Below are 24,811 nucleotides of genomic sequence, written 5' to 3' on the forward strand. Positions count from 1 at the left end.
ATATACTAGTGGGGACTCCCAGCAATACTAATATCATGTTCATCAAAACCCACTCTTGTATTGAAATTCACTTCAAAAAGCTCATTAATAATTATGAATATAAACCCATAAAGCATCTTTAAAAAACTTGTATATTTTAGAATATTTTTCTTTGCAAAATGGGTAGAAGGATGTCATAAAATATTATGTGGGTGCTGCTAAATGTACCCTAGAAAGTGTTGGGACTGGGATATTTGATGTATTTATATATGTATATAGTGGCAGAATATTACTGAGAATTTAGTATGATGATAAACTGGAAGTATCCCTTTTATGCAATTCAAGAAATTAAAGGAAAAAAACAAATAAAAAAAATGAATACCAGGGTATTATTTGGGGCATATGTGGTGAATCAAGAAAAAAATACATGTGGGTTCCATTGCAAGGCAGTCAAGAGTCAACTCATTGGATAATCACAAGAAATTTGATTCCTTGGGACAAAAGTAGAAATCTGAAATATGATATATTTGTATACATATCCAAGGAAGCCATACAAAATTTAATGGAGATCCAAGTATGAATTTGAGGCTGGGTTGCAATATTTTGAAATAAAAATGTAGAATATATTCTTGAGAGGGCATGATATTAATTGGATTTAGTGAGTTAAACACAGGGAAGAGAAAAGATAAGAGACAAATGAGGAATGATGACCATCTGGTTCTACAAACATATCACTGGACATCCATCATCATTGATTCTTGACCGCCCAAAAGAATGCAATAAACGTGAATGCACACCATCATCTTAGATCAAGTTGCTTTTGGGGGGGAGTGTGAAGATTTTCATGGTGGGGTCAGATAATGGTGGGGGTGGGTCAAGTCTGATTGAACAGAGGGTGTGGAGTGAAGCACATTAGACAAACCCCATGAATTGGAAAGACACAAAACCCTAGAACAGCATGTTATGTACATAAATAATACATCCAAAAAGAATGACAATTGTTTTGTTTTTCTTAGGCTTTTTTTTTAAGATGGGCTAATTTATTGGGTGCTTCTGCTTGAAGTTTTGTAGATTTTTTTTTTTCTATATTTTTTATTTTTGGGTATTGTTTATAGGTGATTTTTATAAGGTCTAATTACAAGGGGAGTGGTGGTGGTCCATCAAGTATACTGCTCATTTGCCTTGCATATCAAGCAACCTCCTGTAACTCATCTCTCTCTTTCTCTCTCTCTCTCTCTCCTTCTCTGCAACATTCATGGCTTGAGAATCATGATCAGCACTCCAGCTCAAAACCCATGTGAGTTCTTATCATCTTTTCTTCTCCATGTTTCCATTTTTCACAAATTCTTCCACTCCCTCTTCTCACAGGTGAAGAAGTTTATATATGAAAAAGTAGAAGCCAAGCATCTGCCTCTCTCTCCATTTAGGCTTGAGCAAAAGTTTTGGCTGCAACAAATACAAACTGTTTCTAATGAGAATCTGTTATTCAAAAATAATGTAATTTTCTTTGATTTCGTCTTTACTACTCAAAACTTTACTGTCACTGCTTGAAGTTGATATTTGGTCTTCACAAAAATTCTGGCTTTGAACTTTCATTGGTTTTGATATCATCCTTTTCTGCATCAAATAAAATACATATATTTGTGTTTTTTTTCATCAGAAGGAATAGATTAGAGTATAATAGAGATGGGGTTTGGTTGCTGTGCTTTTGAATGTGTGCCCTTAGTAACAGCTGTGAAGGCCGTTGCTTGCTTTTGCTTTAGTAGTCAAGGCTCAAAACAAAGGTGTGGGATGGCTTGAGCTAGCTTTAGAACAACCAACCGGGGTTTTCTTTCTCTTTCTTTCTATCCTCTTCTCTCTCTCTCTCTCTCTCTCTCAAAAATCCGCCTACATACTCTACTCAAATTAGCAAGGACTTAAAGGTGATATGTAGGTATGAGAAACCTTTTCCTTTTTCTCACTGGCTTCAGTTAAAGTAGAGGGAATTCTGATGTTTTCCATGGTTAAAGTGAGTTTATAGCTCGATCCCACAGTGACAGTTTCTTCTTTTAATTCCTCTCTTCCTCCTCTCCTCAATCCCTTTTCTCTCCCCCTCCTATTCTCACCAGTTTTCCTTTGGTTTTGGTTGTGTTTCTCACTTGGGTTTCCTAGGTTTTCTTGTTTTATTTAGATTGAACTAGGCTGGTAGAAGATATACACAAGGTTGTTTATCAGCTTGTTTTTATTGCCACTCCATTTATTTTCAGTTTCCCTTTTGTTGTTTTCTTGTTCTTTTGTTTTTCACAGAATCTTCGGCAACTTTGTTGCTGTTGTTGCCTTGATAAATGTCCGAAAATCACAATTCCAACAACTGTTTATATATAGTTTTTCCTTTTGTGATTTGGATTTTCAGGGTTTTAAAGCTCACGCTAACATACCCATCAATTTGTTTTTCTTTTTATAGTCCACGGAACATCAGATCTCAATCAAACTTATGAGAAGGGTATTACTTTAAACCGAAGTTCCCAACTGTAGAGAGTTTTTTGGGACATGAATAGTGGTTTGTTGTATAAAGATGAGAATTTTGTAGAAGATTTTCGGTCAAGTTGAGAGAACTAAGAAAAGTCTCTCCTCTACGTACAAGTTGGAAGAACAATGAATAAGACTCACTTGGGCTCCATCAGCAGCTCTGATCTCATTGATGCCAAGCTTGAAGAGCATCAGATGTGTGGATCCAAGCAGTGCCCCGGTTGCGGACACAAGCTCGAAACAAAGCCGGTGGGTATAATTTCATCATATTCTTCCCTTCAGCTACAAGATTCTCATAGAAAAAATAAAGAATCCATTCATCCGACTTTGCTGGTTTTTTTCTGAACAAAAACCATATTTGAATCCTTCATTTTTACCCGATTTTGATTTTCGGATGGGGTTTTCAGGACTGGTTAGGTCTACCAGCTGGAGTGAAATTTGATCCAACAGACCAAGAACTGATAGAGCACCTTGAAGCAAAGGTAGAAGCCAAGGACATGAAATCTCACCCTTTGATAGATGAATTCATCCCTACCATTGAAGGAGAAGATGGGATATGCTATACTCATCCTGAAAAGCTTCCAGGTACCAAATTAAATTTCCTTTTTTTTAAACATTATTCAATGTAAAATTTTATTGTATTCTCATCATTTCTAGGGTTTGTTATGACTTTCCAAGAATCCCATTGTCTTTCAGTTTGTTGCACCTAAGTTAACCTAACTTTGATTTTGGCAATGCTTCATTTTTATTTCTTTTTTCCTACAGGAGTTACAAGAGATGGTTTGAGCAGGCATTTCTTCCATAGACCTTCCAAAGCCTACACTACTGGAACAAGAAAGAGAAGGAAAATTCAAACCGAATGCGATTTGCAAGGCGGAGAAACCCGGTGGCATAAAACCGGCAAGACCAGGCCGGTGATGGTGAATGGCAAACAGAAAGGGTGCAAGAAAATTCTAGTCCTCTATACGAATTTTGGGAAAAACAGAAAACCTGAAAAGACCAACTGGGTCATGCACCAGTACCACCTGGGGCAGCTTGAGGAAGAGAAAGAGGGTGAGCTTGTGGTCTCAAAGATATTCTATCAGACGCAACCAAGGCAATGTAATTGGTCCGACCGCAGTGCAACCACTGGTGAAGGAAACAGTGAGCCTAATAGCCGTCGAGATAGTGGTAGCGGGAGCTGTTCTTCCAAGGAAGTAATTCCCCAGAGAGATGAACTGTCTGGAGCTGGGGTTGGTGCTGCAATATCAAGTTACAGTCCTTTGGATATTCAGCAGTTGAAATCTGATCATTTTAGTTTTGCCCCATTCAGGAAAAGCTTTGATGAGGTACTTTTCTTCATCCAATATTAATCAATCTTTTCATTATCTAAACCTTCCATTTATTTTCTTCCATGTTCAAACATTTACTGATGACTAAGAAACAAAGAGAGAAACCAACAACTGCATTGACCTTGAAACATGAAGTTTGATTAATTATCAATACATGCTTTAGTTTAAACAAAATTTAAAAAATAAATAAATAAACAAATAAAAGGGTTTTTGCTTATAGGATTTACCATCAACATGAACAATAGTTTAATTGTATCATTTGATAAAGAAAAAAAAATAGTAAAGAGAAAGAACAGTGACAAAAGCTTTATCTAGGGTTGCTTTTTCTCATTCCAATTGCTTGCACAAACAGCATGAAAAACTCTAGGGACCTCACTTGATTATCCCCATCATCTAACCAAAGATAAAGAAAGAATAAATGAGAAGAAAATACCCAAAAAAAGAAAGTTATGAAAAAGGAAAAAAAATAGAAGAAAAAGAGTGTGAAAATGGACTGGCTAGCAAACTCATTCATGGGTGCGTGTCTTGGTGTTGTGTTGTGTTGTTTGTTGCAGGTGGGCATTGGAGAGGCTTCAACGGCAAGGGAGGCCCCAGCATCTGGAACATGCGAAGAGCATGAGATCCACGACCACCAGAGGCCACACCACGTGACCCATGACCCCCAACCCCAACCCCAACACCACCACCACCATCACCACCATCCACATCATCAACTCGCCACTGCTGCCTTCCACATCACCAGGCCTTCACATTCCATCTCCGCCATCATCTCTCCCCCACCCCTCCATCACACCTCCATTATTCTTGATGAAGACTCCTACCATGTCTCTAGAATAATGCTCCAAAATGAAAATTTTCAGGTAATAATGCACCCTCACATGTATTTTTCTTATTCGGCCTGCTTTTCTGACAGATAAAATGTCGTTACGTTAATTTGTCAAACAAAATCAATAATGTTATCTTGCTTTTTTTCGATAAAATGTCGTTTTGTTATTTTTTTTCAAATAAAATTAAAAGTACTTATGTATATCTGTATCTGTCGGACATATTCAAATATATATTTAAATATATATATATATATAAACCAAGTTGCATAAAAGTGCAACTCGGGTGTACAGTGACTGAGTTTGAGACACGACCCAGTAACTCATTGATGGTTTTTGGTGTCTGTTAAATTGCAGGCAAACAACTGTCATTTCACTTGCCAATCTAATAGTTGTAGACATGATCATTTACATGGGTATTTTGTTGTTTTTCTTAAATGGATTCTGAGCAGCAGCATCACCAGCAGCCGCAGCAGCAACATCATAAACTAGGGGGGAGGTCTGCATCTGGCTTGGAGGAACTCATAATGGGCTGCACTTCAACTGATATCAAAGAAGTAAGTATGAACTTTTTGACTCTGAAATCCATGAGCCATGTATGCCATGACACCAACCAAAGAATATGTAGGCAACTAAAATAAAAAAAGAGAGAAAAAGATAGAAATCAATATCTTTATTAGTAATTATTCTAAACTAAAGATGAGAAACTAGAAGCCTTTTTCTTTTTCTCTTTATCTCTTTTTCTCTTTTTCATTTCCATGTTTAGGCGGTTTTTAAGATTATTTCATGTCATCTTATATCATATGCAACTTCAAAAATTAAAGAGAAAAAAGAGGAAGACTAGATCTCTAGCATGAGTAGACTCTCGAAGAATTTATCTTTAAAATTAATTAGCTAATGTGAAATGAGAAGCTGATATTGTGGAAATATTGATCAAGAAACAAGGATCTCCCTTTAGGTTTCTTTTGAACAACAAAGGGAAGTGACTAACTGAAGCTGAAACTTTTCTCTTGAGCCTGATTTTCATTTTGAATTTGCTGTGGAAGTAGTGAATGAGAGTTTGGAAATGACCAGAAAACTTTTTCCACGTGTGGTTTTGGAGGCACGGGATACAAGAATCAATCAACATAGATACAATATAAAATGGAGGGTTTCATGACTTTATTACACCTCTTTTCCTTAACACAGAAAACAAAGGCGATGTGACCACCCATTAACATTGTAGTAATCAAGGAAATTGAGAAAAAATGGTGGAAGGAGTTAATTAAGGGTTTTATTTGTGGCCTGACATGAAGAAAAAACCCACCACAAGAAGACAATTTGAGGAAGAAAAAAATGACAGAAGGAGGAAGCTTCCTGCTTAATTTATTGTTTTTTTTAATATATGATAAGCTTTTTGTACCCTAAATTAACCTAATGTACAGATGCATGCTTGTATTTGTTTATTAATTTAGTTTTTTTCCTTTTTGGGGGTGGGAGTTGCAGGAGTCATCCATCACAAACCCACAGGAAGCAGACTGGTTGAAGTACTCTCCCTTCTGGCCTGACCCTGACAACCCGGATCATCATGGGTAGAAGCAAAAAAAAATAAAAATAAAAATAAAGGAGAATAAACAAAATACTCTCGGAGACAACATCATTATCATCATCATTAGTACTTGAAGTCTTCCTGAAGTTCTTTTCAAGACGAGTCCAAGAACCCCCAACCATGGTTTGCTTTTATTGTTTCCCTTTCTTTTTACTTGGGGGCCTGGCTAGAAGGTGTCTGATGGCTCAACTGAACTAACTGTGCAACAGTCCATGCTGGAATGTTGGAAAGAGAGAGAGAGAACAAAAGGAAAAAGAAAGAAAACCAAAGAAAAGAAAAGAAACCAAGAAAGGCTGCTGCTCTACTGACAATAGAAGGAGAACCAAAGACCCAAAGCAAATCCCATCCCACCATGAAAATCATCACCATTATCATTACAGTATCATCTTTATATATGCCTATTCTTATTATTTATTTATTTGTAGTTGTTTGTATAATTTCTTCTTCTTCTTCTTTTTCTTTTTAAAGAAAATACCAAAGGGGTTGTGCAAATTTCGACAGGATCATTGTTAATTGTGTTGTGTTTAAACACTTTCCTAGTAGATTACTATATGAATATTGGGGTTCATATGATTTCCCTTTACAGAAAATAAAGATGTGTTTCGATATTATTGGCGTCTTTGTTGCCTCCCTTTCCAAACATGGCTTAGCCTTGCTATTATTACAAACAAAGCATGTCTCAATGGATGTTGAAGAGTACAAGAGTGCCTCACACTTTACCTGCTTTGATATCAATAGGTCTTGTCACATTCCTAAACCAAATTTTCACATCACTATGATTACTACTTTAGAGCCCTAATATCATATTGTTCTCAAAAGATAACACAATTTCTATCTCTCTCTCTCTCTCTCTCTCTCTCTCTATATATATATATATATATATATATATATATATATATATATAGTAGCACTCTTATTACCATATTAATGGAGATAAATTTGAGTTACATTATTAAGAAAAAACTGAATCATTTGATTGTGAATGCCCTTCTTTCCTTAAGCAATTGTCAGTGAGAGCTCCATCAGTACCTGTACTACAGCTGTTTGATGAATTATTTCCAAACTTTGCCATAAAAGTAGAACTTCATTAAGGGAATGGGATACTGCAGCAAGGATAAAGGTTAATATACATTATCTGAACTTCATTCCATGCCCAGGGTGTTGATTGGGTTCTTTAATTAGGTATTACTAGAAAGAAAGAAAAAAGGAGCAAATGAGGAGGTGGGATTAGGTTAATGGTTCCGGAAATTTAGAATCCCCATACAGTAGTAACAGAAGTCACATTTTATATCACTCCCTTTGTTTTCTGTTACTTGAGAGAAAGAGGGAGAGAGAGCTCTTTATAGCTTTATTCTATTCCAGATTCGAGCCTTTTCATCAGCAACATTACATAGTAGAGAATAGAGATGTGCTTAACTCATCAAAGAAAGAAAGAAAGAAAGAAAGAAAGAGAAAGAAAGAGAGAGTAACGTGCATGCCATCTTTTCTTTTATGGGACGTGCATGAAATAAAGCAAAAATCAACATGGAACTGATCAGGCAACTTCATAGTAGTTTCTCTAGGGAATAAAGACAGACCAAGGAATGAGAGGACAAGAATAAACTTTAACTTAGAAATTACCGATGTCTCCTACCTCCCCCCATCACAATCTTCTTCCATATTTATACATGCCATTAACAATATGGATTTCTTACTACTAATTCATAATTACTCATCTGCTAAGACCCCATTATTTCTCGCACACGACATGAGTAAAAGGCCGTAAAGCAGAAGTTATTAACAAAGCATGATGATTAATCAAATTTTCGGTATCATGCATAGCTCTTAATCAGCATGCATGAAATTTTGTAATGATTCAGTTTGGTTTATTCCAGCAGACACATTCAAAGAGCAAGTATCCATCACATACCAATCTTTTTCCTATAACCCCCCATTCATGACTCAAATGCGAAGTTTCTCTTAAAAGTGTATTTTAAAAAAAAGCCATACATCTTTAGTTTGTTTTCCAAAAGATCTTTTCGGTGCAAAAGATGGCTGTACTGTTTTGCATTTCACTTTATGATGCTCGTATCAAATCTTTCTCCCACAGGTGATTTCAAGAACTTTGTCTTTGTGTTCTAAACTAAGATCCATTCATGCTCTCCAAAAATTAACTTGAAAACAACAACCAAGACATTAATTAGGAGAATGCTTGCTTAATGTAATGAAATGTATTGAAAGTTTAGGCCAACACTGTGTTTGTACAATTACAACCCAAAGGAAAGAGAATTAACTCTGCCACTTTTGGAAAATGAGTATTGTGAAGGTTTTGTCATATGTAGATAAAATTTCTTGGATGCTGAGGTTCCTGGAATGTTCCTATTGATTATAACATCACTAAATCTCTAAACTTTTTGTATTATCTTTGAATATTTCTGCATATGATATTGTATCAAATCCTCTTTCTCTTTGGATTATGTACTGGTTTGATGTTAATTGGTCAACTGAACAATGATAATAATAGAAATGTAAGGGTGATATATGTCATTCAGTGAGGCGTTGAATTTAAGTTGAGACTGAGATTCTTTGGGTTACTTTTTGCTAATAAATGGAAAATCCAAAATGGAACGGCGGTGGTAATGTGGTGGTGGTGGGGAAGGAGATACATTTATAATATTAAAAGAGCGAAAATAGAGTGGAAGGGGGTTGTGGGGGGGAAGGGCAAGTGTCTCTTTCCACATGCAATATGAAAAAGAATGACAAGTCTTGTTCAACCTAAAAAGGTGATATTCAATTCTTTCACTTTATAGAAGATTTTGGATGCTTTTGGAGAGGGGGAAGTGTTAGCAGTGTTTTAGGGTTCCTCTGTGTGCAGATTTGGTCCCATAAAGAAGTTGCAGGAAGAATTGTTGATAGTGCAAGAAGGAATATCACAACATGTGTCCATACCCACCTTTTTTGGATTCTTCAACAAGAAGTGCCTCATCACCTTCCTCTCTTTTCAGGTACAAACCCACCACACCCATGCACACTGCCTCCTCCTCCAATGCTACAAAATCAATCTCACCTCCCCTCCATTGTACTTCATGGGTCCAGTTTGATTTTCATTTTTTAACATCAAGTCTTTGTAGTACAGGAGAGAGTGAGACCCAACATTTGCTATAGGCTATTTTACTTTCCATTCAACATGGGTTCAGTCATCAGTGGGCTTCCCACATGCCCAAATGCAAAAAATGGAACCTTCGAATTTTTAATTATCTGTTTGGATTGGGTTTAGTCAAGTTACAGATAGGCAGTAGTACTGGTAGGTGGAAGCACTGATGGGTAGAAGCAGAGAGGATCCTACTCCACTAGGAGAGTTGGGGAGTAGTTGGAACTACTAGTTTTCTTACTTGGTTCAAGAACTCAGATTTCTTTGTTTACGCCATATCCTTAGGTTAATGCCTAACATTTGAAATATTCTAGAGAGAATTTTTAAGATATCAGATATGATTCGTGTTTAAAAAGGCTAGGCCATTTTTTTTTTTTTTTAGAAAGACAATGAAGTTAATAGGTTTGGTGGTTCCCATTTGGTTGAACTAAGCAAAAAAATGCGAGGAATAAGAAGGACAATGTGGAAGTGACCGTACAATGGACTACAAATGCAAGTTTAATATAATGTAATGGGAGTGGGTTAAAAAGGCAACAAAGAGGTGCGAAAGAGAATGATGGAATATAGAAGGAATGCCACTCTGGGTGTTGATACAATTTAATATGGCTCCCGGACATGGATAAGGATCAATCAACATAGTAATGGTATCAAACCATTAACAAAGTTAAAGTACCCGGATGAATTTGTTCATATATTTGGGAAGACTTGATTAGTCTATGCGTATATTTATTCTACCATAAAAGTACACCAAACTTCTAAATTCTATAGATCCTGTTTAGCTCCAATGCAAATGGAGCGAACATTGTGATCAATTGGGTACATGCCAAGTGATCAGGTTGACCTAGAGGCAAATATGAGGCATACACATATAAGATCCATGGGCCCAAAGTCTTTAAGACAATAAATCAATTAAGAAAAATTGAAGTGAACAACTAGTCATTCAAAGAGACATAATGGGCTTCAGCTACTGGCAAATGTGAGAACCTGTTAAAATGGAATTTTTGGGGTTGTCAGTAGTCACCCTCAAGAACAAAATATAAAAGCAAATTCTATTTTAAAAAGGAAAAGAGGCTGCTTAATTCTTGACTAAAAAGGAAAGGAGTCGTAAATATGCATACTGCAAACTAAGCCCATATGGACTAATTCCACAACTTCAAACTGCCAATAGGAGCAGTAAGAGGTAGCCTGCAAACTGACCTCGGATGACTGGCATCCGCTATCACTGTTAGTGTTTGGCACCATTTGATCACACCAGCTATTAGGGCTGCACACTTAAAGACTCGAGAACATGTGCGGATGACCTAGCAATGGAAGGAACAAATTGGAACAACTGCTGTCAATTGCTTTCCTGCATCTCTGCTAGACCCATCTCTTGTCCCCAGTGTGGGACAAAGAAAATAGCATGCTCAACAACACTCACTCAAAAAATACTAGAATTTCTCAGAGTGGAAACCTTAAAGAGTGTGCCTCGTTGGTACAAAAGCCCCAGGCTTCATAAGCAGTAGACTGAAACAAATAAAAACTGAAGCAAAGGTTATGTACAAGTAGAAATTGCAGATCACTCCTCACCCATCAATTCAGTGTTATATTTATACACAACATGGAAGAGCTCTTTAACTTTCTTTTTCTCTTTTCACCTTTTTTCTTCTCTGCTAAACACAATGATACCGAAAGCATGGGAAATTGATCATCCTTCTACAATTATTTCCATAATGCTTTTCTGTACAAACCACCATGAAGACCATGGGACTTAACAAGCACGTGCCTCAGACAGCTGCCTAGAAACAGGTCCGCAGCCACCAGAAAATTTCAAGGATGCAAACAGGCAGGACAGCCTTGCCATGGGTCTAGCCCTCACCACTCGGGCAATAATTGCCAGCTCCTTGCCAGCATCATCACAATTGCTTTGATAACCTTCTAGATCTGCTTTTGTTATCAGCACTGCATCTCCAGATGGAGAATATGATGTAGTAGTTGCTAATTGGCGCTTGTTATATTCTTGAACAGCCTGCTTATTATAATCATTGATGTGTAAGAAACAAGAAAAAATACTGAGCAAAATATTGGTTATAAAACCCTAGTACTGCCAACATTTTGAGAACAAATAGCTATAACTATCTTAATATGTAAGATAACCTTGCATTGCAAGGGGACAGTTCCCTCAAAAAGTTGCAGACTCCATCTTGTTCCGTGTGACAAAGTCTCCTTGACAAACTTTCGAATGAAGTCCTATGTAAAGTATCTAACTAATTTCTAAATTCTCCTGGGCATAGACTAAATTGGCCTCAGCCCAGTCAAGATCACATTTTTTCGAGACTCATTGTAGATCACCTTTTTTGCTTGTTCCCTTCCATAGGTGGGATGTAGTAAGAAGCTACAACAAGAACTTACAGAAACCCTACAGGTTTTCCGTTTTACAAAATAAATTAAGCAATTGTATTAAAAGCACCAAAAAATACAAAATAAATGAAGCCTTACTGCTTACCTTCCACTGTGAGGGAGCTAATAGCACACGTGGTCTTCTAGAACGAACATATTCCAGGGCAGCAGCAGGTGTCATGTGCTTATACTCAACCTGCAAAATTTGAGAAAACAAAACCTCAACTTTATAACGTTTATACAAGAGATAAGAACTAAAACATTTGACATTCAGCTAACCCAACAGGAAAACCTTTGGCAACAGATAAAAAAGTTTCAACACAGGTTTTTTTTTTTAATAGGCAATTAGAAAGTCTGTTCGAAGGTGCCTAACAAAAGGGGGTGCAATTCAATGAAGAGGATGAAATGTTACCAAATAGCAAAGCACAATAGTTGTGCTCCTTCCTCGTCCAGCTTTACAATGAACATAAGTAGTTCTACCGGAAGATGCATTCTCTGTTCCCCAGAAGGGAAAACCCAAAAAGAAAAGAAACTTTCATCTCAACTACACACCATGGCATCTAAGAATCACAGAACTGGCAGATGTAAAGTCAAAGAAGAATTGCTCACTATGAATGAAATCTACAGCACGGCTAATATCCACAAATGAAGGAGCAAAAAGGTAATCTCTTGTGGGAATTACCAGGTGGTCTATCTCATGAGCCTGAAAACCATCAAACAATGGAATGGGAGAGGTCATAAATCCACAAAAAAGAATGTTCAAGCCAAAATTTTAAATACTTAAAGGGAATAATAGCAAAGGATACATTGATGATATCTAAGATGAGCTCTATGATATACTAATATTTTGGCTTTTGAAGATAACAATCAAAAATGGATTTTTTTTTTTTTTTTTTTGTTTATGGGCAAAAAGAGGGCATGTATTAACATGAAGTATACAATCAAAGCCCAATATAAGCAAAGAGGTAAGGACCCAAAAAAAACCTTCTCCTTACCTGAAATTCAAACAATCTATAAAATCTAATGTCAACAATCAAAAAATGGAATTAAGGAATATTCATGAACGAAAACAAATACCAATTCATTTATTTAAGTATTTATACAAAAATTTCTAGTACTAAGAACAATATAGTAAAATCAATTTGTTTTAAACACTTTTTTTTATTTTTTTTTATTTTTTATTTTTATAGACAAAAAACACTTCCTTTCATAAGACCATTTGTCATGAAGAGTTAATTGATTACCTCTGGAGCAACAAACCCTATATTTTCTTCTTTCCTAAATGCTAGAACAGATGACTAATAGACCACTCCCTAAATACATCCTAGCTTTTCATCCCTGGGACCCTCCCCAACCAGTCATAGTAAAAGCGGTACCTAGGCCCCAGAAAGAGGATGCCCCTCAATTTTATTCTAGTCTTGAATGATTTGATGCAGAGTTTAACAGCACAATTACATGTTTTAAAAAAGCAAGGAATGGACAGACCACAAGCATTGAATACACATGTCCAATCCACTAAAGAAATTACTCATTAAGCACTGCCACAATATTTTCTTCAAGCATGGTGCTATTTGTTATAATTTGACTTATATGTTTTAGTTATGATTCTGATGTGATAAACTCATAATCCTCAACAACAAAAGCCAATCCAAGCATATCAATAGAAGGGATGACATAATGCTATTTGTTATAATTTGACTTATATGCTTTAGTTATGATTCTGATGTGATAAACTCATAATCTTCAATTACAAAAGCCACAAAATCATATCAATATAAGGGATAACAATCTAACTGCATCATATTGTCAAGAACCACTCACATGATACAAGGACGTGGGAACCAAAGTTTCATAAGGTTCATTTAAAGTAATTACGCCACCTACACCAAGCTGCTTCAGCCGTGGGACATCCTTGGGAAATGGAACCGCACCAAGCAGAAGGAACTGAAACATATGATATTTGCAAAATGAATTAAAAAAATAAATAAAAATCAAAGTGAGCTTTTTGACAGTCCCAGGATGTCATGACCATTCCAGAAAATCAAAGGACCAAAAACTCAAAAAACACTCCTGCAACGATTCATATACATATGCATAGCATGAATTTCAAAACCATAAAGACATCAAACCTTCAGTTTGGCTTCCCAGAATACCATGGAAGACAAAACAAAAGAAAATTTTAAACCTCATATGTCCTTTCTCTATATGGATAACCAAAAATTGAATACACACCACAATTAACCCATATAATTGGATTAGGAAATTTTTTTCTTTTTTGTGCTCCAAAACAATGAAAAATCTAATATCTAAAGTTCAAACTCAATTCGCTTCCTTTACCCACCTCCTATCAGCAATCAAACATAGGATAAACATGAAATCTATCATGAAAAAACAAAAATCATTAAAATAAGCACAAAAATCAGAGAAAACAAAACCTGATCAACTTCATCCCACCATCTGAACTCCGCCTGAATCTTGTTCCGAAACACATTATACAGAAGAGTCGGGTAGAAGAGGATCCGAGCCCCCGCCCCGACCAAAGCCATCTTGGCATCAACCTTAACAACCTGCCTTCTATAAACACTCTCCTTCCCATCAGATTCAACATCATCCAAATCTTCGATCTTCATTTCTAAATATTCGAAACCCTAAGACCAACCCTGATCAATCCAAACCCTAACAACCTGATATTACACAAATTAAAGTCCAGTTTACAATCAAATAGACAGAAAAGAAAAACCAAAGAAATCGAACCGAATAACACAATTGGAACAAAAGAAAGAAACCCCAGAATAAAATTGGTACTGCGGATTCCAAACCTTTACCAAATTGTACGAAAATTACACCAAACGAAAGCAGAGAAAATGGATTCTCTACAGCAGCATATGAAATTGGAAGGCTTTTAGTGATTCTCCTTCGAGAGCTGGCACTATTACTGCGATTCTCGGTGTCTTCAGGATCGAGATTGAGAAAGAAACAGTCATGTGACTTCATGCGTCCAATAAGGTTATCGAATCGAGAAAGTTTTTGTAATTTTTTTGGCAATTTATTTTTAATTTATTTACAAGAGAGGGTCAATGCATGGAGAGAGAACCATGTAGTGATTTAGTTATGCCCTTGGACTTTGTTTTAATTACGATGTGACCCTGTGTGTAGAGGCTTCTGCTTTACTACACTCCACCCTCTCTGCAATTTGTGCTTTTTGCTGTATTCTTGCCACGTCATCATGAAATAAGAACAACCCCATCCGTTTTGTTGCCACGTCATCCAATGAGATTTCCCTTTTTAAGACGTGGATATTGTAACCCCCACTTATTAATCCTTTCTTTTAAAATGTTAAAAATAATAAATACCATTAAAAATTTATCCCTTTTCATTAATCACATTTTAATAAATTTTATGTATTTTAAACTTCCAAATTTTTTTTTTCATATCCTTTCTTTTAAAATGTTAAAAATAATAAATACCATTAAAAATTTATCCCTTTTCATTAATCACATTTTAATAAATTTTATGTATTTTAAACTTCCAATTTTTTTTTTCATGACAAATTTTATTATTTGGGATTTATAAAAAGGAAAAAAAATCTATAAAAAATTATTTTCTAATATATGACTATCACAAAAAATATGAAAAAAAAAATAATTGTAATTAAAATTAATTATAAATTTATGTAATTAAAATAAATTTTAAAAATTATTTAAAATAATTTATTAATTTGATTTATTTTTTTCTCAAATTTTCTAGAAGACAAAGATAGAATTAAAGTTTTGAAATCATGCTTTTTATTTTTTTTCCATAAATAAAGATATACACATGATTTTGGTTTTTTCAATCTTATATGAGTAAGGTTGAATAGAAAACTTTGGCCAAGACTTAAAAGATAAGATATGGAATGTGGACTAATTCAATTTGGAATGTACACATATCTCTTAATCTTGAATCATCTTTCTTTGAATGGATAATATCATAGTTGTCTTTATATGTCACCTTCATTGGAAATAAGGCGAAGAAAATCATATAGTTTTCCCATTGGTGCTTTCAAGATAACTTAAGTCTTAAGGGGGTGTTTGGTACACGGGAATAGAGAGTGGGAATAGACATCTCATTCATTTTCTCTCTTATTCCTGTGTTTGGATAAATGTTAAGAATGTGGAAATGAAATAAAAAATTATTCCGGCAGAAATCAAATCCAACTTATGAGTTGGATTTGCATTCATTAAAAGTAGGTGGTATTCTGATTCATTAAACCTATTTGATAATATAAAATAACCTAATTACTATTTTACCCTCTTATCTTGTTTTTCAAACCCGATGTTTATCTTCTTTGTAAAGGTAGAGATCCATTCATCATCCAGTTCTTATCTTCTTTGCAAAGCTAGAGACCCACTCTTCATCCAATTCTCTACAACAAGTGATTCTTCTAAATTGAATCAATTAAACCTTCCACGATATTTAAAAAAAAAAAAATCAATTTCTAATTTATAGGGTTTTGGATGTTCATTTTGATTGTTGGATCTAGGATTCGTCATTGTTTGCTGCAACTAGGTTCTGAAAACTTCCTTCTACATCTTCGATCAAGTTTACCTTATTTTCTCTTTCTTCTTCTATTTCTTTATATGTGTTTCTTCTTCTCTATAAATCGATTAACTTTTTTTTTTATTAATTTATGTTTGGAATAATGGAAACTGGAGAGAAAAATTGAAATGGTTGGAAAAAGATTTTTCGATTTCAAAAATTTTTAATGGTTAGGGAAAAAATATTATAATAAAGTTTGTGTTTTTTTATTTCCTTTTTTGCAAATAAGAAATAAGTATTTGGTAGCTTTGACAATTTATATCTTCTTATATTTTTTTTCTCTTTTTTTTTCTTAGTAAAATATAATTCTATAGCTTTTTTTGCATGACAAATTATTTAAAATTTTGATAAAAAAAAATGAATATTTAAAATTTTTTAAGGTTATGGATTTTATCGGATATGATACTTGTTGAAAATTAGAATAAATTTGAATTCTTTTATTTCCTCTTTTGAAAATAGGAAAAACATTTGCTAGCTTTGAGAATTTAAATATTATAATAAATAATTTTTTTTTGAAAAATATAATTTTATAACTACTTAAGCATGACAAATTATTCAAATTTTTAATAAAAATAATAATTGAATATTTGTGCATTAGGGTTATACGATTTTTTATGGTTAATTTTTTATTTATTGAGTATATATATATTTTTTAGTCTTATTATTTAATAACAAAAAACCTCTCAAATTTTATTTTTTTAAAATAAAAGTAAAAATAAAAAAATATTTTAAATTATATGTAAGGATATTATTGTAAATTTATTTCCTTTTCATTTCCATTCCTATTATTATCAAACATTGGAATGGAAACAAGTAATCATTCCAATCTTGCATTCCTAAGTTCATCCAAATGCTAGAAATGGAATCATCAAATTCATTCCATTCCACTAAGAAATAGGAAAGGAAACAAAATATTATTTCCATTCCCTATTCCGACGTACCAAACACCCCTAAGTATAATGGCTGGAGGAGATTATTTTTTCGTTATCCAGATGTAGAATATCATAATCATCTTTTAATATAAATACAATGTCCTTATATAAGATTATACATTTTTTCTCTTATTTGATGTGGGATATCATAATCAATATTCCTTATGCAAATAAAACGTCCTTATATAAGATCATAAATATTTTCTTCTATTCAATATAAGATATCATAATCGTTTCATACAACATCTAGTTCAAACAAACTCTCATATAATGTCTTAATTTATGTCCACAAGATTGCACCAAATAGACAGATACTCCTTGTGGGGTCAAACGAACTTTTAAGTTTAATTGATAATTGACTTTAACATCATTTATAGTGATCTGTTCTCAACTCAATACATATTGATCGTTCTAAAACTAACGAATTCTCATGACTTTAAAATGTGTATGTAATATTAAAAAGAGTCTATACATACATAGCATTAAGAACTTTTTCTTCAATTAAATGTAAGATATCATATTAAGCCGAATCCAAATTCTATTTAATATTTTTATAATATTTATAATTTATATATATACTATATAGTAATATTTATTTTACCTATTTATTTTTAATTTTTTTAAAAAATATCACATTATAATTATATTATATCCTTTTTCATTTCTCTAAAAAGGACATATGAATTTATTATTATTTTTTTGTTATTGTATTGAAATTTGATCTTATTTATTTTTCAAAAGTTAGTTTAAATTTATAAAATAAAATAAAAGATTAAAAAACATTTGTGGATAGATTTTGCAACATACAACATGAAAAAGCCAATCAACTGAACTTAATACAACCAAATCGTTAGAAAAATGAGCTTGGAATTGTGTTAAATAGCTCCTGTTAAAGTTAGATTGGATTGAATTTAGATTAATTGTTTCTTAATTTAGATTTAAGCTTCGATTAGCCACCAATCCGAGCCCACACAAACCCAAGACCTGGCCACAAACCCATGCTTTGAAATGGCTCATTGAATCTTTTGATTATAGTTGAATCCATCATGAAGGAATCACTGTGTACGGTTTTTCAAGAATCAACCATATTTAGTGAATTAGGTGAATGCTTTTAGTTGAAAGGGTTGCCACCTGCCCATCTGCTTCCTATCTTCTAACACTGGACTGGTTGGTTGGTCAAGTTAATGCCTTGACCACACCATGCACAGGCCCATGACGTCCTTCAAGTTCAGGTCTCCTTCAACACATGGACGATCTCTTGTTCGCTGCTGTCTGGTGCCTCAAATGCTTGAAATGGCGTGGGAGTGGCCTTGTTTTCCTCCTTTGTTAGCAGACAGTAACGAGTAATTATATTACTCTAAATCTCAAGGGTAATGTACTTTTGACATTAGATAAGAGAAAAAGTATGATGTTATTTATAAGTTATTCTTAATTATATAAATATATTTTAAAGTCGTGAAACTTAGAATGGATAATATTTATAGGGTTGAGTGTGAGTCTTTATAAATAGTATTATAACGTTTTTAATGTAAGAATTTATTTGATTTTGTGATCTTACGAGACACATATGAAATGATTGCAATATTCAATATTAGGTAGAAAAAAAAGTTTTTACTTGATATGTATATGAATTTTTTTTTTAGAGATGGTCAACATGTGGGGACATAGAGCACGAACTAGGACCATGTACCCTTGACACCGCCCCACGAAAGCATGTGCCCATGCCTCATGGTCCAGCCCCAATCTCAAAGCCACCACTTCACCAGAAGCCAATTTTTGAGGTGGGCTCATAGACTCTGTCCAGTCATCTTCCCTGGGCATGACGAAACCTAGAAAATGATAAGCAAATAAGATATAAACTAGGTGTGTCCTCTAGCATATCCCCTATCAACCGAGTACACTTTAATTATCATAAGCATCCATCAAAGGTATCAATGTTGGAGCCCATGGCGACCCCATTATGCATACCATTCCAGAGCTCCAACACAGGTAAAAAATGCCTCACCTGCACATCCAATTTGTTGATGGGCAAGCCAAAATCTACCTGAGAAAGGGGTGGAGACAAGATGAACACCTTACAGAGCACTGCAATGGAACCTACACCTACCGCAATTCACCAAAATTTAACCACGTGAATGCACAGACCCAATCTAGCACCAGTCCAAACAACAAAAGGACAAACTTTGGTTTTAGCAATGATCATAATTTTTAACAAATTAAAGCAAAATTGCACTCCAAAATGATTGTGGGTTCACAAGATCAATAGGGGAGGAACTCGAGCTGGATTTGTCTTACTGTAAAAAGATCAACGGGGTCATTGATGAGTGTAGGGGACTCAACAAGCATCACCACTTTTTCTATGTACCAACATACTAAATACTAAAATCACATCACTTTGTTTATAGGGTATTTGAATTTTCATGTGGCCATGCTTCAAAACAACGACTTTGCAGGTCTTCCACTTATAGCGTGCCAGTAGAATTGCAACCAAAGAGTCCTTTTTTCTTTTTTCATTTTATAAATTTTTTGGTGGTAAATTGGTTGCCATGGGAGCTAGCTGCCATCCGATTGGGTTCCAAATTCAAGCCCACTAGCTTTGTCAAAATCACTTCCAGATGGGTTTCCTTTCATCTTAAAGATGACCTTTGCCATACTCTCCACCCCTCACATACGAGAACAGAGCATGTTACCATCATTAGAGAAAATTATGATGTGACGCACTTGTGCTCTTGTGCCATCATTCATGCAAGAATAAATTCAAACACCGAACAGAATGGAAAGGGAGGTAAGCATCAATCATATGAAGTGGGAAATTAAGATAAATATAGAATATGATTTGCCTCAAATGTAATGTTTAACCAAGAAAATCATGCATCGGTTTGTTGTTTTATTAAAGTATTCATAACTGGTATTCTTCAACAAATTCAGCAGCTTTTCTACTGTGTATATGCTTTCAGCAATCATAAGTCATTTGCGTACGGAAAAGGTTGTAGAACAGTGAAGCCCACAAATGTGGACATGGATAAATAAATGTTAGCAAGTGAAAAAATAAAAGCAGAGTTGAGGAGAGATTAATCCCATCAAATTTCTTCCTTTAATGCTCCAGCCTTCAGCTATATTTTTACACTAGTGTACAAGCAGTAGGCATCTTATTATTGAGATGAAAATGGAGAAGAGTTGGGTTCTGGCTTTTCTCCTCCTCCAAGTACTTCCAACAGAAGGTGATTTTGGGGTGGGTGCCGGAATTGGTGTTGGAATTGGCAATGGTGATGGTGGGGGTGGTGGTGGGGGTGCATCTGTGTGGATTGGTGGTGGGATTGACGGCCAAAACCCACCTGGGTATACAGCTTCAAGCCTCAGCAGTGCGTACACAGCTCTCCAGGCATGGAAATCTGCTATTACAGATGACCCATTGAAGGTTTTGCGCACTTGGGTTGGCTCCAATGTGTGTGCTTACAGAGGAGTCTTCTGTGCAGATCCTGAAGAAGATGGGTCTGGACAAACCGGCCCTGTTGTTGCAGGAATAGATCTCAACCGTGCAAATCTTCAGGGCACTCTTGTGAAGGAACTTTCTGTCCTTACGGACATGTCTCTCCTCCACCTCAGCGGCAACAGATTCACAGGCACAGTTCCTGAAAGTTTCAGATATCTCCTCTCTCTCAAAGAGTTGGACCTAAGTAACAACCACTTCTCGGGTCCTTTCCCTACAGTGACTCTTCTCATGCCTAATCTCATATATCTGGACATCAGATTCAACAACTTTGCAGGGCCCATTCCTGATGATCTCTTCAACAAGGAGCTTGACGCCATCATAATCAACAATAACCAGTTTGATGGCGAACTTCCTCCAAATTTGGGGAACTCACCAGCTTCTGTGATAAATTTGGCTAACAACAAGTTCAGTGGGAACATCCCAACTAGCTTTGCGTACATGAATCCTAAATTGAAGGAGATTTTGTTCCTCAACAACCAATTAACAGGGTGCATTCCTGAGGGAGTTGGGATGTGGGATGGAATGGAAGTTTTGGATTTGAGCCACAACTCACTGATGGGCCATTTGCCAAATTCAATTTCTTGTCTTGAGGAGATTGAAGTTCTTAATTTGGCACACAACAAGCTGTCTGGGTCACTCTCAGACCTGGTCTGTTCACTGAGAAGCATTGTGAATCTGACTGTGGCTTACAATTTCTTTTCTGGGTTTGGGCAAGAATGCTCCAAGCTGTTCTTCAGGAATGTGGGTTTTGATTTCTCAGTGAACTGCATTCCGGGAAGGGACATGCAGAGGCCTCAACCAGATTGCTCTGTGATTCCGGGAGGTGGGTTGAACTGCTTGAGAATCCCTTCTGCAAGGCCCCTCATTTGTGGGTTGGTTGGAAGCCCAGAGACTGATCCAAGCCCATCATCTCCATGAGGGAGAGAGACAGAGAGGGAGACCAGTGCTGTAAAACAGGTTGGTGACGTCTCTTTCATCAAATGACAGTAATTATGATGCAGAGCTTCCTAATTTATTTTTCTGGATTCAGTACATCTGTAAGTTATTATCTCTCTTGAATGGATAAGACATGCTCAGAAAGTGATAGAAATGAATTTATTTTAGTCCCTTAATGTATGATTCTGGCTGGAGTGCTTTAATCATATCTTTGACTTGCAAGACAAAATATTAGAAAATAAATAATATAAAAATATCTTTTATCTCTCACACGCAATTGCCGTGCTACACCATTCATGGCGCATCCTAATATAAGATTTATCCTATCATAAAATTATGTTTCTGCACTCAACCCTGTTTTTTCTCTCTTCCAGAAAGAGATCTCAATCCATCCTTAAAAGAAGTTGCAGCAGCAGCTCTTATCATGACTCTTTTCAAGTCACTCTCAGAAATCCAGTTAACCAATATCCCATGAAATTTTTTCGAAATGGGATTTATGGAAACGAGATTGGACATCATTTTTGTAATCTGGTAAGACTCAAAAAAACCATCCCTCCCTAACCATAGGAAGCAAGAACTCAAGAGATTAACCAACAACGTTAACAAGACAAGCCTTGTAAGCACCTACAACCTCTCAAAACCACAAGTACATACAAATTGTTTGAAAGAATTGTGGTGAATAACCAGAGTCTAAGAACTTCCAAACAAGCAAATGAATTACAATAACATTGGCACAACTGCCTAATGCTATTATTAGTTTTTTTTTGCATTAAGGAATGTAGTACATTGGATTTGGAAGTTTAAAGGACCGTCTAGCTATTGCGAAACCCAACAAGTCACTCCACTGATCTCCAGAGCTTCCATGGATCCTATAACCCTCATCTTCTAACTCCCTTCGCTTCTCAGATTTGTAGACTAGGGCTGTTTTGCCACTATCTGCACGCCCCCTGTTTCATTCACCAAGGTTCAATCATCATTTAACCAATGACATTTTACATAAATGGTTAGTTCTTTATATCAGTAACTTCTTAAGCATAAGTGCTTAAAGCAAATATTGATTGATATTAATATATAAGGTGTGTAAAGAGATTTACAAACATCAATCCAAATTGGCTAATATACCTTAAGAAAAGCCTTTCCCAATTACTGTACCCCGCATATACAAGGTTTTTCTCTGTGACATTCCTCTGGGGTTCAATCCGCCCAGTTATCAGAACTATCTTGAATCCCAGCTGTTCAACCTCCCTGTACAACCTCAAACTCGCCTGCAAAGCAGGTGCCTCAGCCAAATTCACCCATTCATCGAATGTTGAATCATCAAAGGCCTCCGACCTATGTCCAAAACAAGTGGGTCTAAATAAGTTCAATAAACCAACAATAAAGTTCTCCACTCTGTGGCAACAGTCTTAGCAGTAGAAATCAATGAACTCGTATGCCTCATGATCGTTCATGAATTAATCTCTCTAGAACACATCTTTCATGTTAGGGGACAAAACAGGTACATGGGGAAAGAAGCACAACTCATAAAATTTCAGTAACACTCTTTCATGTTAGTGGAGGTTTATCTATCTTGAGCAACAAATATAAGTCATCCAAAATGTATTAGTTTTCTTCACAAATCAAACAAAAACTCTAAAAGATAGTGAGATCTGATCCAATTCTAACCTCACTCAATTTCAATCTGACAAAGCTTTCTCCCAACTATCTGGGATCAACTGTGCAATCTATCTACTGCCACATACTCTATCAAATCATGACCTTAATTTCCTTTCTCATAGCGTTGAGAAACCGTTCCTTTGGCCCTCCTGCTACTCCTTGAGTGGTTTGGAGAAAGGGGGTTTCCTCCATTGTTGGTGACAAAAATGATCATTTTCTTCTACATCATTGCCACACTTTTATTCGGTCAAAAAGGTTAGAAAGGACACAAGTTTGTCTTGGTTGGCTGCCGAAAGCAAAAACCCATATGCGGTAACAATCAAGTGGGCTAGGACTAGGAGAGTGGTTGATCCTAAGACGTGGGGGGAAGTCAAAAATGCATAACAGCATCTGGAATGAAAATGCAGCTATCATCTCACAAAGAACAGATTCCAGAGCATAATCAATCTACCATTTTACTGCCAACAATAATGGCCGAGAATGCAATACTGAATTCAAAAGAGTGGAGGGTGAAAGAAGCAAACAGAACCCAGTCAATCAAATTTCTAGTAGATGCGGGTCTATTATCGAATGAATAGGGTTTGGACCGAAGTGACTCACCCCACTGTGCCATTCGCCTTCCTGTGACGGAAGCACGAAGGTAGATTTATTTAACCTAACGTACGGTTCACTGTCGTGCGATTCAAACGTATGTGAAAAAGGGTATGCTCTGACAAGCCCAAGTTTTTAGACTTCTTTTTTAATTAATGGTATCTCTACCAACCAATCCACAACCAGGATAAGGCCAAATACATCCACGTCACGTGGCAACATTCGACAAATCCAACGGCTACGATTCTATCCCTTACCCGAAACCGTGGGCCGCGTAGTAGGGCAGATTGGAGAGCAGGGTCTCGTCAATGTCGAAAACCCAGACGTCCTTGCCATCGCCGGCAATCTGCACCGTCTTGGCGAACGACAGCGAGTCGTCGGCCGCGAACTCCGAGTCCGACCTGTACCGGTCGCCGGTCATGTAATCCTTTACCCACTGCACGCACCTGTCTGGAACAGACACCCAGACTCCGGCGTCGTTGGTCTCGACGGTGAATCTCCAGCTATCACAGAAGAGGACATCGTCTCTGGAGAGCTTGGTGGAGCTGCGGCGATCCGGCGTGATTCGGATGAGGGAATCGGAAAAGGCGCGAGAAACGAGGGCGAGAGAGAGGGAGAAGAGGAGAAGGCGGCCGGAATCCATGGGAGGAAACCGAGAAAGCCCTTCGATTTCGAAGGAGCTTTCTGGGTCTGGATTGAGAAGCGAATAGGGAGAGAGTATAGGTTGGGTGTTGGGTGTTGGGTGTGGGATGGATATGGTATAAATACTGTGGGTGATGATCGAGCTGTTCATATTAATAGAGGATACTATAAAAAGGAGGAAATGTTTGATAACGATAATGTTACGCACGTGCCTTTTACAGGGAATGAATTGAGGAATCAATGG

The 24,811-nt window shown here is 36.1% G+C and overlaps 4 protein-coding genes across 12 annotated transcripts; 2 read left to right on the plus strand and 2 right to left on the minus strand.

Moving 5' to 3' along the window:
* Positions 1–1,099: 1,099 nt before the first annotated feature.
* Positions 1,100–6,841, plus strand: LOC100261063 (NAC domain-containing protein 75). 8 transcript variants are annotated; one of them, XM_059740542.1, is made up of 8 exons: positions 1,103–1,276; positions 1,348–1,476; positions 2,423–2,736; positions 2,895–3,072; positions 3,253–3,815; positions 4,373–4,678; positions 5,098–5,199; positions 6,128–6,841. In XM_059740542.1, the coding sequence occupies exons 3-8, from the start codon at positions 2,614–2,616 to the stop codon at positions 6,215–6,217; spliced, it is 1,362 nt and encodes a 453-aa protein (XP_059596525.1). In that variant the 5' UTR covers positions 1,103–1,276; positions 1,348–1,476; positions 2,423–2,613; the 3' UTR covers positions 6,218–6,841. The 8 variants fall into 8 exon arrangements, with proteins under 8 accessions (XP_010656246.1, XP_059596525.1, XP_010656245.1 ...); XM_010657940.3 differs by having other exon boundaries at positions 1,104–1,276; positions 5,095–5,199; positions 6,122–6,841; XM_010657944.3 differs by lacking the exon at positions 1,348–1,476 and having other exon boundaries at positions 1,100–1,276; positions 5,095–5,199.
* A 3,990-nt stretch (positions 6,842–10,831) lies between these two features.
* Positions 10,832–14,874, minus strand: LOC100255975 (phosphatidylglycerophosphate phosphatase PTPMT2). 2 transcript variants are annotated; one of them, XM_002283305.5, is made up of 7 exons: positions 14,565–14,874; positions 14,175–14,423; positions 13,561–13,683; positions 12,349–12,442; positions 12,152–12,234; positions 11,846–11,935; positions 10,832–11,368 (listed from the first exon to the last, which is right to left on the minus strand). In XM_002283305.5, the coding sequence occupies exons 2-7, from the start codon at positions 14,367–14,369 to the stop codon at positions 11,111–11,113; spliced, it is 843 nt and encodes a 280-aa protein (XP_002283341.2). In that variant the 5' UTR covers positions 14,370–14,423; positions 14,565–14,874; the 3' UTR covers positions 10,832–11,110. The 2 variants fall into 2 exon arrangements, with proteins under 2 accessions (XP_002283341.2, XP_010656247.1); XM_010657945.3 differs by having other exon boundaries at positions 14,559–14,836.
* A 4,964-nt stretch (positions 14,875–19,838) lies between these two features.
* On the plus strand, positions 19,839–21,854 carry LOC100254286 (leucine-rich repeat extensin-like protein 4). The gene has a single exon (XM_002280209.5). It carries the CDS (start codon positions 20,410–20,412, stop codon positions 21,658–21,660), a length of 1,251 nt encoding a protein of 416 aa, XP_002280245.2. The 5' UTR covers positions 19,839–20,409; the 3' UTR covers positions 21,661–21,854.
* Positions 21,855–22,277: 423 nt separating this feature from the next.
* Positions 22,278–24,811, minus strand: LOC100250835 (acid phosphatase 1). The gene is made up of 3 exons (XM_002283349.5): positions 24,183–24,811; positions 22,801–23,010; positions 22,278–22,625 (listed from the first exon to the last, which is right to left on the minus strand). Exons 1-3 carry the CDS (start codon positions 24,716–24,718, stop codon positions 22,448–22,450), a joined length of 924 nt encoding a protein of 307 aa, XP_002283385.2. The 5' UTR covers positions 24,719–24,811; the 3' UTR covers positions 22,278–22,447.

This window comes from Vitis vinifera, chromosome 11, assembly GCF_030704535.1.
Source record: "Vitis vinifera cultivar Pinot Noir 40024 chromosome 11, ASM3070453v1".
Lineage (NCBI taxonomy): Eukaryota > Viridiplantae > Streptophyta > Magnoliopsida > Vitales > Vitaceae > Vitis > Vitis vinifera.